Source organism: Peromyscus maniculatus, chromosome 3, assembly GCF_049852395.1.
Source record: "Peromyscus maniculatus bairdii isolate BWxNUB_F1_BW_parent chromosome 3, HU_Pman_BW_mat_3.1, whole genome shotgun sequence".
Taxonomy (NCBI): Eukaryota; Metazoa; Chordata; class Mammalia; order Rodentia; family Cricetidae; genus Peromyscus; species Peromyscus maniculatus.
This window is the reverse complement of record NC_134854.1, coordinates 105,949,801-105,965,082: the sequence shown is the minus strand read 5'-3', so window position 1 is coordinate 105,965,082 and position 15,282 is coordinate 105,949,801. Positions and strand designations below refer to the sequence as shown.

General features: G+C 48.2%; 1 protein-coding gene across 21 annotated transcripts in view; it reads right to left on the bottom strand.

The window, feature by feature from the left end:
* Dysf (dysferlin) overlaps positions 1-15,282 on the bottom strand; it is a 205,312-nt gene that overhangs the window by 128,532 nt on the left and 61,498 nt on the right. For all 21 annotated transcript variants that reach the window (XM_042273544.2, XM_006991530.4, XM_006991528.4 and 18 more), the window contains 4 exons: positions 9,900-9,930; positions 9,125-9,240; positions 7,122-7,248; positions 5,947-6,050 (listed from right to left, as the gene is read on the bottom strand). In XM_042273544.2, coding sequence (XP_042129478.1) covers positions 5,947-6,050; positions 7,122-7,248; positions 9,125-9,240; positions 9,900-9,930 — 378 coding nt within the window. The remainder of the gene's footprint in view (positions 1-5,946; positions 6,051-7,121; positions 7,249-9,124; positions 9,241-9,899; positions 9,931-15,282) is intronic.

The following is a 15,282-nucleotide window of genomic DNA, read 5'->3' as shown; positions in this document are numbered from 1 at the left end:
ATTCATCTCATCGAGTGGCTGTGTATTAACCTGAGGAAATGCTATACCAAACTGCTCACACAGAACTGGTTCTTGCTGCTCATGGTGTCTGAGCAATGAATCAGGGCTCCCTGATCTAAAGGAAATGGGCGGGGTTGTTAGTGCTCACCCAGCACGTTTTCCTCTGAGAGCCTCACACAGCCTTCCTCTGCATGGCTCTGCAGCCGCTGTGGTCTAACGCACCGTTATTGACACGAGACTCACCGCCCACAGCACGTCTCAGCTCCCGCCAGGCTTGCTGCCCGCGGCACACCTAAATTAAGCTCACGAGGAACTGGTTTATCTGTTTCACACTTGGGGAGCAGAAAGCCTGTCAGCACAACACTCTGAAGTCACTTGAAACAAGAGAACCCCAACAAAAGGCAGAAAGCACCCCTCTCTCCCCAAACCTGGCACTAAATAAATCAAGGAAAGGCCTCATGTATAACAAACAGGACAGCTGAGATGCTAAGGTTGAGTGCCAGCCCGCCCTTCAGCCAGTTTCCCGTCACAGGGCTGTGAAGGGAAAAGCAAGAGCCACCGAGAGAACAGACCAAGCAAGGTTTGCCTCGGCACACGGACACTTTTCATTTGTTTTGTTTTGTTTTGTTTTGTTTTGTTTTGTTTTGTTTTGTTTTGTTTTGTTTTGTTTTGTTTTGTTTCTCTGATTTTTTTTCACATTACAATGAATGGGTTTCATTCTCGGATCCAGAAAGAAAGTCTAAAGCACCTGCCTTTCCCTAAAGTCCGTTCTCTTTCCTTGTCCTGTATACAATGTACACACACACACACACACACACACACACACACACACACACACAGTGACTCGGCCCATTGTGTCGTTGGACACATCTTGGATAACAGTGCCACCAAGCGTCCATAAGCAAAAAATGCAGAAACATCCAAGAGTGGCTGGGCGGACACTGGCAAAGCCCTAGGGTTTGCAAGTAGGTGTAAAGAGGAAAAAATAAAAACAAAAGCACAGTTAGAGCCAGAGTCAGAAAGTGGGGTGGTAAGAACCGGGTGAGAGTGGGGGAACCTGGGATGAGGGTCAGGGGAGACGGGATGGAGTGAGGATAAGGCTCAGGGCAGAAAAGAGGCAGGAAGGCCTGAGACCCACAGAGGCAGCTGGCTGCCCCTCCCCGTCAGCTCACTCCTCAGCCCCTACCCTCTCAAGCAGGACCACAGGGGGATGCTTGCTTAAGCTTTGTCTAGTCTCCCAAGTCACCCCCACCAGACACTGGCGCTCTAGAAAAGTCAGACAGCGTCAGAGAAGTGATCCCAGGTGCTGGTGGGACACAGTGGGGTGGGCAGGGACCGCAGTGCACTCAGCCTGGGCTCCAAGGCAAGTAGGTGACCTGAAGGAGGGAGGATGAAGCCACTACGGAAGCACCCTACAACCATGGATAAAACAATCAAGCTTCCTAGCTGACGAGATCTTTCTCGACTGTCAATGGAGAAGTGAAATCCGTGGCCTTGGAGCACAAATGTCCAAGAAACCTTTGTTTCCCCCTTCCTTCATGCTTCCTGACACTGGGGTGGGAGGCCAGCTCTGAAGCAGCACACATAAACTCCAAGCCCAAATCAACCCCTGCCTGGGGCCAGCAAGGATCTGCAGAGAACGTCGCCACTTCAGAGGGATCAAGCTGGCAAGCTAAGTAACTGGCCATGACGCTTTCCCTGAGCCTCGGTGTTAGGCTCTGAGAGTGAGGGGATCCCACTGAGGTTCCCACCGCCAACAAGACAGGCAGGCTGAAGCTGTAGCCCAGTTAGAAAAGTGTTTGCCTAGCACACATGAGGCCCTGGGTTCAATCCTGAGCACCACATAAACCTAGAACTCCAGGGGTGGAGGCATGAGGATCAAAAGTTCAAGATCACCCTCAGTTTCAAAGTTCATCCTCATCCAAAGCGAGTTCTGGGCCAGCCAAAATCAACCCTCATCAAGGAAACTCCTCTTTGCAACAGATGGAGAGCACAAATACAGAAAACCACAACCAAGCAAAATGCAGAGCTGTGGAGCCCAGTCCCAACTGAGGCATCTACAACACAACTTCCAGGACTCAGGAATCATGGCAGGAGAGGAGATGGAAAGATTGTAAGAGCCAGAAGAGCAGGGATTATCCTGTGAGACTGTGTCTCCTAGGAATGTCAGAAGCTATGCCCATGAAGTCTCACCAACACAGCTGTCTAAACATGACCTGAATGAGGGTGACACCGATGGACAAGCTACCACAGAAAAGGGAAAGCCCACAAGGCCTCAGCCTTAGACAAAGACCTGCAGGCAACTAAGGGATGCTGAGATAGGGATAAATGGTCTTTCCCAGGAAAGAGCACACTGATCAGTTATCCAAAATAGAGGCCATGAATTTGAAAGACGGTGGTTTGTGGGAGGTTTGGGAGGAGGAAAAGAAAGGGGAGAGATGGTGTAATTATACTATAATCTCAAAAAATTATATATATATATATATACATATACATATACATATACATATACATATACATATACATATACATATACATATACATATACATATACATATACATACATACACACACACATACATACACACACACACACACACACACAGAGAACTGGGGAGATGGCTCAGAGGGAAAGAGGGCTCTCTGGACCATGGTAAGAACCTGGGTTCAAATCCCCAGCACCATGTAAAAAGCTAGGCATGGCTGCAAGCACCTACAACCCTGATACTGTGGAGAACAGAAACAGGAGGATCGCTGGGGCTCAAGAGCTGACAGCCTGGCTCCAGTTTCAGGAGGATATCCTGTACCATGACAGGACAGGACACCCAACATGGCCCTTTAGCCTTTGTGCATGCCTAAGGGCAGGGAACACGAGAGTGCACACACACACACACACACACACACACACACACACACACCAGCCTCTGTGTATGTCTAAAGGCAGGCAACACGTGTGTGCACACACACGCGCGCGCACACACACACACACACACACACATTCATTCATTCATTCATGTACATTTGAAAAAAATTTTAATTTTAAGTATAACAGAGGACTAAAAATGAGAAGATGGGCACTGGGTAGCCCCAAGCAGTGATTTATTCAGGCAGAGGCCAGTGGACACTCACACATTGGGTCAGAAAGTACTGGGACATGGAACATCCTCAGGGAACCAAGATGTCACCCCAGGAGCAGTTACCAATTGCAAAGAGGAGCATTTCCTTTTATAAGGGTTAGATCGGAAGGTAGAGAGGATTAACCAAGGGGGTTGAGACACTTGGCATTGTGGCTTCTTGTCACGTTACAACACAATGTAGGGAACATGGCCTATGGTGAGCTCCAGGCAAAATCCTTTTAATGTAACCACTCACCTTCAATACCCAGGAAATATAGGAGCCAAAGGAGTAAGGAAATGCCACAGAGAATTCCAGAATTTGGACAAATGGCCTAGGTTCTCCTGTGATGGAGAACGGTGGTGACGAGACTACTGTGTGATCCTGAGAAGAGATGGCAGTGGTTAGGGGAAACACAGAGGCTAGGAAGGGCTGGTCCTCGGCGTATGTTTAGGGTTGAGAGCTAGACTCGGCATGTTGGATGTGAAAGAGGAAAGAGAGACAATTATAGGCTGGCCCACATACTCCACCTTGGATGGTGGCATCCTTAAGATGGAGGCTCCTCTGAGGAAGGCACCTGGGGGGAAAGTTTCTCAAAAGACAGGGAAAAGAAGGATCAGAGCCAGAGGCTGTGTGGAGTCCCTTGCAGCTAGGCAACACTGGAGCCTGGGTGTGGCCACAGCTACAGGAGATACTGTGACTGACACTTACAAAAAAATGCTGAAGCCGTGGGGTGTGGGACAGAAATCAAGAGGGACAGGTACCACTACTCTACCCTGGGCAGGAAGATGAGCTGCAAGAAGGAAAGGATGAGCAAATGTCCCCTTGGGTGACCATCAGACACCTCTCTCTCTGCCTTCTGCCATAACCATGTAAAAACAACTGCTGTGCTTCCTCACTCACACTTTGAAGGAAACAGTCTCCCTGTCTTAACAGACGAATGGAAAAGAAAATGTGGTGCTTATACACTGGAGTTCTATGCAGCTTTAAAGAAAATGAAATCATGGTATTCAAAGAAAAGTGGGTGTACCTGGACAGCACTATTTGGTAAAATAATAAGCCAGACTCACTCAGACAAACGATCCATGTGTTCATTAAGTTTAAAAATAAGTGGTGTGTGTGTGTGTGTGTGTGTGTGTGTGTGTGTAAAGTTGGGGATCAACAGGATGACTCAGAGCATAGACATGTGACTTCATAAACTGGTAAACTTTGTCCAATACTCAGAACCCCTAGTGGAAGAAAAAAGCCAACTCCACGGAGATATCCTCTGGCACATGCACACACACACACACACACACACACACACACACACACACACACACACACACACACACACCATGGCATGCCTGTCCAAACACATCATACACACAAACAATATTTATTTTTTACAGACCAGCAAGATGGCTCAGCAGGTAAAAGTCCTTGGCACCAAGCCTGACAACCTAAGTTCAATCCCTGAGAAAGGAGAGAAGCAGCTCCCTCTGACCTGTACATGTGCACTGTGGCTGTGCCTGACCCAGGACACATACACACAAATAATTATATTTAATTTTTTAATTTTAAATTTCTGTCTTTGTGCATTTCACCTGTTGCCCTGACACTATTGCTTCACTCCCAAATACCCTCCCTCTACCACTATCCACCCCTCCCTCTACCCCTATCCACCCCTCCCCTGTCCACCCCTCCTCTGTCCACCCCTCCCCTGTCCACCCCACCCCTGTCCACCCCTCCTCTGTCCACCCCTCCTCTATCCACCCCTCCCTCTCTGTCCACCCCTCCTCTCTCCACCCCTCCTCTCTCCACCCCTCCTCTCTCCACCCCTCCCTCTCTCCACCCCTCCCTCTCTCCACCTCTCCCCTGTCCACCCCTCCCCTGTTCACACCTCCTCTATCCACCCCTCCCTCTCTGTCCACCCCTCCTCTCTCCACCCCTCCTCTCTCCACCCCTCCCTCTCTCCACCTCTCCCTCTGTCCACCTCTCCCCTGTCCACCCCTCCCCTGTTCACCCCTCCTCTATCCACCCCTCCCTCTCTGTCCACCCCTCCTCTATCCACCCCTCCTCTATCCACCCCTCCCTCTCTCCACCCCTCCTCTCTCCACCCCTCCTCTCTCCACCCCTCCCTCTCTGTCCACCCCTCCTCTGTCCACCCCTCCTCTGTCCACCCCTCCTCTATCTACCCCTCCTCTGTCCACCCCTTCCCTGTCCATCCCTCCTCTACCCACCCCTCCTCTGTCCACCCCTCCTCTGTCCACCCCTCCTCTATCCACCCCTCCTCTATCCACCCCTCCCTCTCTGTCCACCCCTCCTCTACCCACCCCTCCTCTGTCCACCCCTCCTCTATCCACCCCTCCTCTATCCACCCCTCCCTCTCTGTCCACCCCTCCTCTACCCACCCCTCCTCTGTTCACCCCTCCTCTATCCACCCCTCCTCTATCCACCCCTCCCTCTCTGTCCACCCCTCCTCTACCCACCCCTCCTCTGTCTACCCCTCCCCTGTCCACCCCTCCTCTCTCCATCCCTCCTCTATTCACCCCTCCCTCTCTGTCCACCCCTCCTCTCTCCACCCTTTCTCTCCATCCACCCCTCCCTCTGTCCACCCCTCCCTCTCTCCATCCCTCCTCTCCACCCACCCCTCCTCTCTGCTCAGCCACAACTCCTTACAGCCTGGACATCTGGGTACACCTGTCCATTTTCAGGGGAGCAGCCCAGAGAGCCGACCTGTTGCTTCCAGAGGGACCTCTTTGTGCACCTCTGCCAGGGGCACCCTGCTGTCTGGACTCTCCACCCCATGGCCTTCTCCCTCCCACAAGGCCCTGGATGCCTGCTCCTCACCATTTTCCCAGCAAAGCTGACTTCCACAAAAGGGTCCACCAAGTTCTTCTTGTTGCTGTCAAAGCCGAAGATCTGCTTGACATTGTCCATCACGGCATCGTCCACTGGAGAAGGGACACACCTGTCACTGCTTGCCAATGTCTCCTCCACACCTGACTGTCCCCATGACACACGGGTCGCTGCCTGTCTGCCACCCTCCTCCAGAATCAACTGTCTTGTGTCATACCCAACTCTGCCCACCTGCTAACCACTCCAGCCCCCACTGTCCCAGGTCACCTCCTTCATCGCTAGCCTCCAGCCTTCACTGTCTCTGTGTCTCCAGGCAGTATCAGGACAACCAAAGTGACATATTGTGGTCCCTCATGAGGGAGACAGCTCAGCTCTCCATGAAGAAGGGACTTGGAACAGCAGTTTAGAAGCAGTCGCCCCTCCCCAAATACACACATCTGTCACTGTCCCCTCTTCACACCCAGAGCCTGTCCACATGTAGTGGCTGATTGTGGGGCTGATTCAAACTCCACACCACTATAGCGGTATGGAATCCAGAAAAGGATAGAAATACTCCGTGATGTGGGACAGTGGGGGCTGGAGGTCTCAGCAGGTAGGTGGGCAGAGATGGGTATGACACGAGACAGGTGGCATTTCCTTAATACCATGACCAGAGTGATCCACCCGAAGGCCATCCTGCAGGCCAATCTTGCTTTAAAAAGAAAGACAAGAGGTCCAGGGTGTGGTCTAAGACTTCCCATTTCCATAAGACCGCCAGACCAGGCTGGGGAAAGCTGGAGCGGAGCCGCAGGGCAGTCATGGCTCTCAAGGCTCCTGCAGCTGCCCAAGCCTGCCTGTATGTATTGCTTTCCATTAAAATCCAACTGCTCTGCTGAGGGTGGCACTCACTGATGAGTGCAAACATGAGGCTCCAGGTTCAACTCTAACACCCCCAGAAAAAGAGGGTGTGTGTAACATCAGCCAGACAGCAAAAGGCGGGTAGCACTGGCGACACTAACAGACCCTAGGGGAGGAAGCCGGGTCAAAAGGAGGAAGGGAAGGAGCAAGGGGTTAGTCCCTGGGAACAGAAGCACTGAGAAAGGAAATGGACCGTGGTCCAGGGTCCATGCTTTAAACAGCCAGGCAGGAGGCTCTTGTAGGCCCCCAGAAGGGGGCGCCACACTCACTCTGCGGTAAGTCCTCAGCCCGGAAGAGCTTCAGGCAGAAGTGGGCTCCACGAAGGGCCACGCCGGTGGGCCTAAGCAAGTTGCCTTCAATGTCCTCCTTGTCTTCAGAAGGGTCTTTCCTGTCCAGCTACAAAGAAAACACACACACAGGATTCCTCACCAGCCCCTGGGCACCATGCCCTCCAGTGAAGGGTGCATCCTGAACTTGGGTACCTGCTGCCTCTTGGTCCTTCGATTGCCTTAGCTCTCCACAGAGCAGTGGGAACCAGGACACACACACTCCCTAGCTGCATGGAGGACCGTCTTCAACAATAACAATTACAACTGGCACTCGGTAGGCATCCGAGTCAACCAACCTGACAGAGTTCCCTTTCCTGTGCACCCCACGATCACCACAATTAGCGTGGTAGTTGCAGAGGTCTAAGCTAGACACTCCGTCTTTAGGGACATGTGTTCACTCACACAAGTATTGACCCAGTGACCCCAGTGTCAGCATGGTGCTAAAAGGTGAGAAGCACCCCAGTTAGGATGGAGTGAGGCTCTGTTCCATAAAGCTCACTCCTTACAGAAAGAACACGCCTCTATGCAAATGAAGGCAGTAACACTGCCTAATGATAATCACAGTGCCCGACACACAAGCCATTCAGTGGCTTCTTGGGGTAGATGGGCAGTAGAGGGACAGGAGTGAGGTCAGCCTGGTCCGGCAGCCTACTCCTTAGCAAGCTAACTGAAAAAGTTATTGCTTACCCAGCCCGTCCCCCATGTTGAACCCCACTTCAGCATCTGCACCAAAACATTTGGTCAGGAGCAAGTGCCCATGAGGGAGACACTCCCCACGTGATTCTTCTCAAGTCAGAAAAAACCCTTCACCTCCTCTAATTCCGTGTGTCCACAAGGAGGTGAGGGTGGCTGGAAGGGAGTTGGAAGAGGGCCTCCTGGAAGAGGAGGGCTGGGTGTGCGATTCCAGAGAGGGAGAAAGAAGTTGAAGTACAGGAGACAGGAGAGATAGATGGCGATGAGGAAGGGACGGAAGAGAGGCACACGCCCATTGACGACGGAGGAAGAGAGTGGGATGGCCCGTGGCTGCTCTGCTGTCTCTGGTTCCGTGAGTGTTTCCGCACTAGCCCATGTACTCCAGCTCCAGTGACCTTCAAGAGGCTGAGCTGCCCTCCTCCCACCTCCCGTCACCCTTCTTCCCTCCCTTCCTCAGTCTCACCTCCAGCCCTCTCCTCTCCTGACCCGCCCACCTCCAAACTCCTGCGTACCTCCTCTTGGGTCATAGCTACTGGGCGTTTGGACAAACCGGCCAAACCACGCAGCCCTCCCCCTAACATGGCGTTCTGCTGTACTACAAGATTCTGTCATTTGCAAGGAAGGCCAGATATCGAGTGGCCTCGTCATCCCAGCTAGTGAGGGGGCCTGAGGCGGAAGGCTCACAAGTGCAAACTAAGGCCAGCCTGAGCAACCTAGAGATACCCCATCTCAAAATAAAAGGTAAAATGAGGGTTGGGGATGGAGCTCAGTGGTAGAGTGCAGTCAATACGTGCCAGGCCTTGGGTTCAATATCCGGAAACACCAAAACCAAAAACCTTTCTGTTTTTGTCTAATCAGCTCCTCATTTGTCCTCCATAAGGATTCGAGGCTCCTCTCAAGATGCTGCCGTTTGCCGACTCAAACCGCCCCTCACTTCAACCTCACTAACAGGTCAGGATGATCGCATCTCCCCAGGCAGAAAGCCAGGCCACCAATGAATGTTAAAAGACAACTTGTCCTTTGCCAAAGGAAACTAGACATGCCTGCCCTTTGAGACAGAGTTTGACTGTCTAATAATAATAATAGACACTAATAATAAAAGCTCTCCCCAAGCAGCGGAGTTCCGAGCCGTTTGCTTGTTACTTGCATTTTCTGCGTGCATTATTACCATGTACCCTTTTCAGACAAGAAAACACCGAGCCAGGGTCTTTACACGGTGCCGCACCAGGTGCTGTGAAGAGGGTACTCACAGGAGCTTCGTCCCCAGGCCCCAGCACACACAGGCTGGCTTTGAGGTAGCCTCTGGCCCCTGCAGAGAAGTCCTCGGGGTCGGAGAGCAGCAGCCACTTGCGGAGATAAGCATGTCCTGCAGCAGACAGAGGAAGGTCGGGGCTGTAGCCAGACAGAGAGTTCCGGGTGGAGTGTTTAGGGCGAGACAGGAGACCTGACCAGAAGAGGGGCCAGGCTTTGCACCCTATGGATGTGTGAGGCCAAGAGCTCTCCACAGGATGCCCTGGTTCCTCGGCAGAGCCAGATTTCCTGGAGTCTGGAAGACCAGCAATCAAAACACCATTGGTGACTACCGATATTGGACAATGACTGTCTCAGAGATTTTTTTTTTTAAATCTAGAATTAAAAAGTACTTTGGACATTTACATGTGAGAAAGAAGAAGCATTGCCAGAAACTTCTATAAGAGGTGGTAAAATCCAAACGCGGGCCTATTTTTCCACCTCCTTGGTAAATAACCAGATGAGCAAGGAAAAGCATGGCATGACTCTGAAGGGAGCCCAGAATCCAGCTGCCGTGGCCATAGCCTTCTGGGATAATCCCCCTGAGAAAGCTGACCAAGAGTGCTCCTGAGGGCCTGCTTCGTGTGGAAGAGAAATCCTTTCCTTCCCCTCCAAGTGCAGACCCCACCTCCAAGCTCGAAAGCACCAGGAAGAAAAAAGGAGTCCCCCAAATGAGTGCCTCCAAGCAGCTCCAGGACCAGAATGTCAGAATTTGGCCAGGGGATGGGAACTCACGGGGTTCTCTGTACACGGTGCCCACATCCATCTGAAATAGAGAGGAGATGTAATCAAACAATGGATTTTTTTTTTTGCTTCCTGTGTCCCCTCCTCTACTTTGCAGAGGGTCATCTTCTCTGTCTGCCTGATGTATGTGTGTGCTTCTGCCCCCCCCCAATAGATGCCCTTCTTCAAAAAAAAAAAAGGCAAATGAAAAACGCACACATATAGGTGCTGTGGGACATTCTGCATGTCAAATCTGTTGCTCTGATTGGTTAATAAATAAAACACTGCTTGGCCAATAGCCAGGCAGGAAGTATAGGTGGGACAAGGAGAGAGAATAATTCTGGGAGGTGGAAGGCTGAGTCAGGGAGATGCTGCCCGCCACCGCCATGACAAGCGAGATGCAAGGTACCGGTAAGCCACAAGCCACGTGGCAAAGTATAGACTAATAGAAATGGGTTAATTTAAGATATAAGAACTAGATAACAAGAAGCCTACTGTGGCCATACAGTTTGTAAGCAATACAAGTCTCTGTGTGTTTACTTGGTTGGGTCTGAGCAGCTGCGGGACTGGCGGGTGAGAGAGATTTGTCCTGATCGTGGGCCAAACAGAACCAAAAAAACTCTAGCTACATAGGAGCAAAGCACAAAGCACAGATGATATGCAGGCAAAACACCCAAATACATAAAATAAAAAGAAATAAAATCTTCAACAGACTAAGAACTATATCCAAGGAGCTGAAATGGATAGCCACATAACGCCATTATTTTTTAAGATTTATTTACTTTCGTTATATGTGTATGAGTGTTTTTGCTTGCATGTATGCCTGTGTACCACATATGTGTCTTGTGCCCGTGGAGTTTAGAGAGGAAGTCAGATCCCCTGGAACTGGCATTATGGATGGTTGTGAGCTGCCATGTGAATGCTGGGAACTAAACCCAGGTCCTCTGCCAAGAGCAGCAAGAGCTCTTAACCACTGAGTCATCTCTCCAGCCCCAATTTTTCAGTTCATAAGGTCTGTTAAATCCACCCTGGAGTCTCCAGGACTCAGTATTTAGAGGCGAACTGTCTATTGTCCAACTCCTGACCACCAGGAAAAGTAAGCAGGCCAAGGTAGGTTCCTTCTCCTGGGTGCACATGAGAACTCTACTCCACACCCACAGGGAAGATGGGGTCAGGGAGCAGAGCACTACATCATGTGATAGGATGGTTGGAGTGAAATGAACCCATAGGCACATATATTTGAATACTTGGTCCACAATTGGTGGAACTGTTTGGGAAGGATTAGGAGGTGTGGCTTTGTTGAAGGAGGTGTGCCACTGAAGGTGGGATTTGAGGTTTGAAAAGCCCAGGCCATTCCCAGTTAGCTCTCTCTGCCTCATGCTTGTGGATCAGATGTAAGTTCTCAACTGTTCCAGAACCATGCCTGCCTGACTGCTACCATGCTCCGCAACATGATGGTCATCTAACAACCCTCTAGAACTGTGAGCCCCAAATTAAATGCTTTCTTTTGTAAGTTGAATTGATCATGGTGTCTTATCACAACAATTAAAAAGTAACCAACACACACAAGATAGCCAAAAATAGATAATGGTTGCTTCCCTTCCAGGGTACAGGGTCAGAAGGGAAGTTAAAAGGGGGATTTAATTCCCTCAGGTGGAGACAAGGATAGAGTTCACTCCCCATCTTTCTGTAACATGCTGACCTCAGGAAAATGGAAGTGTAAGTACTTTCTCCAGCTCTTTGTGGTGTATCTTTTCAGAAAGGAAGTTAGCTTGAAGCTATGGGGAACCATTCAAGAATCCAGGCTCCACTTTCAAAAGGTAAATATGAAGGAAGGTCAGAGACATCTGGGAACCTGATCTCTGAGGGTACCAAGCTCCAGGATATCAAACCATTTGTCATAGAGGACATAGTTTTGTTTTTTCCTCTGAATAAAAAAAAATAACTCACATAGATGGTCACCCTAATTACCTCAGGAACTTAAGAAGGACTCTGTGCTGGGGTGGGGGTGCTGTGCTGGGGTGGGAGTGTGGAGTGTTCTTTTACACTGTGTGAATATGTGTCACTGTGACTGGGTTAGTAAAGAAGTTGACTGGCCAATAGCTGGACAGGCAGAGGTTAGGCAGGACTTGCAAAAAAAAAGAGAGCCTGAAGAAGAGGAGGAGGGTCTCTCAGAATCAGGAGGAGACATAGAAAGAAGGAGATGAAGTTGTCATACTGAGAAAAGGTATCGAGCCACATGGTAGAGTGTAGATAAGAAATATGAGTTAATTTAAAATGAAAGTGTTAGCTAGTAACAAGCCTGAGCTATAGTCTGAGCATTTATAATTAACATTAAGCCTCTTTGTGGTTATTTGGGAGCAGCTGCTGAGACACGGAGAAACTCTGCCTACAAATAGCACCCAATGTGGGCCACCTACATCCACATAAGACCTGAGAAAGTTTTTAAAAGGTTCTAAATACACAAAAACAAAGCCAGACATGGCTTCCTGGTCTCATGTCTCTCATGCTGGCTATAATACAGAGGCACATCTCCTGGCAGCTGCCAGCAGGCCATGAGCTAAGCCCCATGGCTGGTTCCCACAGTCTTTCACATAGGCCAAGGTACAGAGAGGTGTCTCCCAGCCACTGCCTGCAGGCTTCAGCTTCCAGCAAGAGCTCCACCAGCATGCTCTGTGACAGATTTGGGGTTTTGCTCATGCAGACAGAAAAGTTTACCAAATGCTCAGTAAAGACAGATCCAGACCAAAAGCAAAAAACTCTAAACAGGTTACAGTATATTTTAAAATGTACAGAGGCTTGGGAGAGAAAAAGAAAAAGGGTACAGACAGTCATAAAAAATATAGTTTTAAAATAATAAAGTAAATTCCTTAAAAAGGGAGTAGAGAAATATAAAAGAAAAAAGCCACATGAAGCTGGGAAATACACAGAAAGTCTGGATTCTGTATGTTATTGTGTTGTCTTTAGATTTTCTGATTGCTAATGAAGGAATGACAGCTGCTAGAACATATTGGATTATGAAAGCTGCTGGATTAAAACAACCTATATATTTTAAAAATGTCTTGACTTTAAAAAATAAGTCAAAATATATGTTACTTTGGGGAAAAGGTTTTGCTTTTTTCCCACAGGAAATGAGTGGCTGTGGATTCATTCGAGGTTAATATGGATCAGGTTTGATCGAGGAAGACCCCCTGAAAATTACTACTACAAACATAAAGAAATAAACCTAGAAAAACTACAAAACAGATAACATATATTTGACCTGCTGTAACACAAAACAAAAAAAAATCATCTTTGGCTAACTTGTGTACAACACATAGTCTATACTTGTATTAACGCAGATATGTATGCTACTTTTAAAAGTTTATGTATTTTCAGAGCAAGGTAACCAGACAACAATGAAAACAAATGGCCCAGGTGATCCAGCATCTCAAAATGCCTCTGTTGCAGTTTTCTCTGCATCCAGAACAGCTTCAAGGCTGCTGGCTGAGATGGTCCAGCCTTACAAACTACTCCAGCCGAGACTTAATCATTATCCTAAATTTTCTCAGGGTCCCTTAAAGATGCCAGTGGCCCTAGACAACAGGAAGTAGTCTAGAGAAAACAACACCCAAATTCCCAAAAGATAGGTTTACCATCATTTAAAGGGGGTTGGTTACAAGTTGCTATTAGTTACAGTAAAATTAAAAAAAAAAAGGTTAAACAAAGGAATTAAATTCAAAGTTCTTGTTCTAAAGGAATAAAGGGGATATGATATAGAAATGATGAGCTAAAAGGGCAGATTATTGAATCTACTTTAATCCAAAAAACAACAATTAATCTCAAAATATTTTACATTGGTACAGATTGTGGTTTATTGATACAAATTTAAAGTTAATTTTGTTATACTGTATGTTTCTATTTCTGTTTAAGGCAGCTCATTTAATTATACAATGTGAAGTTTTAGTCCTTGAAAGCTATTTACAATAATAAAGAAATAAAGGTTAATAGTCACCCATAACTATCAACCTTATAGTCATGTTAGTTATATTTCCAAGGTCATACAGAGATGTATCTTAGATAGACAGGTGATCTTCAAGCACTTCAAAGACCTACAGAATACGGCATTTAAAATGTTTTAATAACATAGGCTTTTCTTGACATGAGACATGTCTGCCTCTAGCAACACCAATCTACTTAAAAAAAGGAATGATGGGCATCAAAGAACCTCCATATGAAGTTTGCTTTCTTTATGGCAAAAGCTAGCCATGTGGGCAAAGAACCTGCCCTTGCCTCAATTGCTCACAGTATACTGTCCAAACTGGACCAACAGGATGTAAAAAAACATGACTGCCAAATTTTGCCAACACAAGGTAGGACAGTCTTCAAAATTCCCTGTTTCTCAAAAATGTCTGTCAGATATACTAGGCCTGTAGGCCAAAGTTGGATGCCCCAACACTACAAAAGAACTTTGGGTAACTGTCCAGGCAGTCAGCTGTTTCTGTCATCTCTTAATTTTGGAAGTCTCTTGCTCTGCACTTCCTGTTTCCTCAAGTAATATTACATCTTTCTCAAGTTTTTGATGGGGTTGAAGACTAGATAGTTACAGTTCTCCCCAATCATGGTAAAAAGTAAATTAGGTACAAAACTCTGGACTCTTCAGGAGAGGACAGCTGATGGAGTATTTTCTCTATTTTGTCAAATGCAAATGAACTGGATATTGTAACTGTAATTCTTACTTGATAACTGTTTTTGTTGTATATAATTTTGCTATGTTAAAGTTAAAACCTTCCTTTTTAATTAGGAAAAAGGAGGGAAATATGGAATATTCCTTTACACTATGTGATTATGTGTCACTGTGATTGGGTTAATAAAGAAGCTGACTGGCCAATAGCTGGACAGGCAGAGATTAGGCAGGACTTGCAGGAAAAAAAAGAGAGCTCAAAGAAGAGGAGGAGGAGGGTCTTTCAGAAGTGGGAGGAGACACAGAGAGAAGGAGATAAACTTGTCATACTGAGAAAAGCTATCGAGTTACATGGCAGAGGATAGGTAAGAAATATGGGTTAATTTAAAATGTAAGAGTTAGCTGGTAACAAGCCTGAGCTATTGATTGAGCATTTATAATTAATATTAAGCCTCTTTGTGGTTATTTGGGAGCAGCTGCCAAAGCACAGAGAAATTCTGCCTACAGTGGGGGTGTTGTGCTGGGGAAGGGGTGCTATGCTGGGGTGGGGGTACTGTGCTGGGGTGGGGGTGCTGTGCAGGGCAGGGGTGCTGTGCTGGGGAAGGGGTGCTGTGCTGGGGCAGGGGTGCTGTGCTGGGGTGAGGTACTGTGCTGGGGTGGGGGTACTGTGCTGGGGTGGGGATGCTGTGCAGGGCAGGGGTGCTGTGCTGGGGCAGGGGTGCTGTGCTGGGG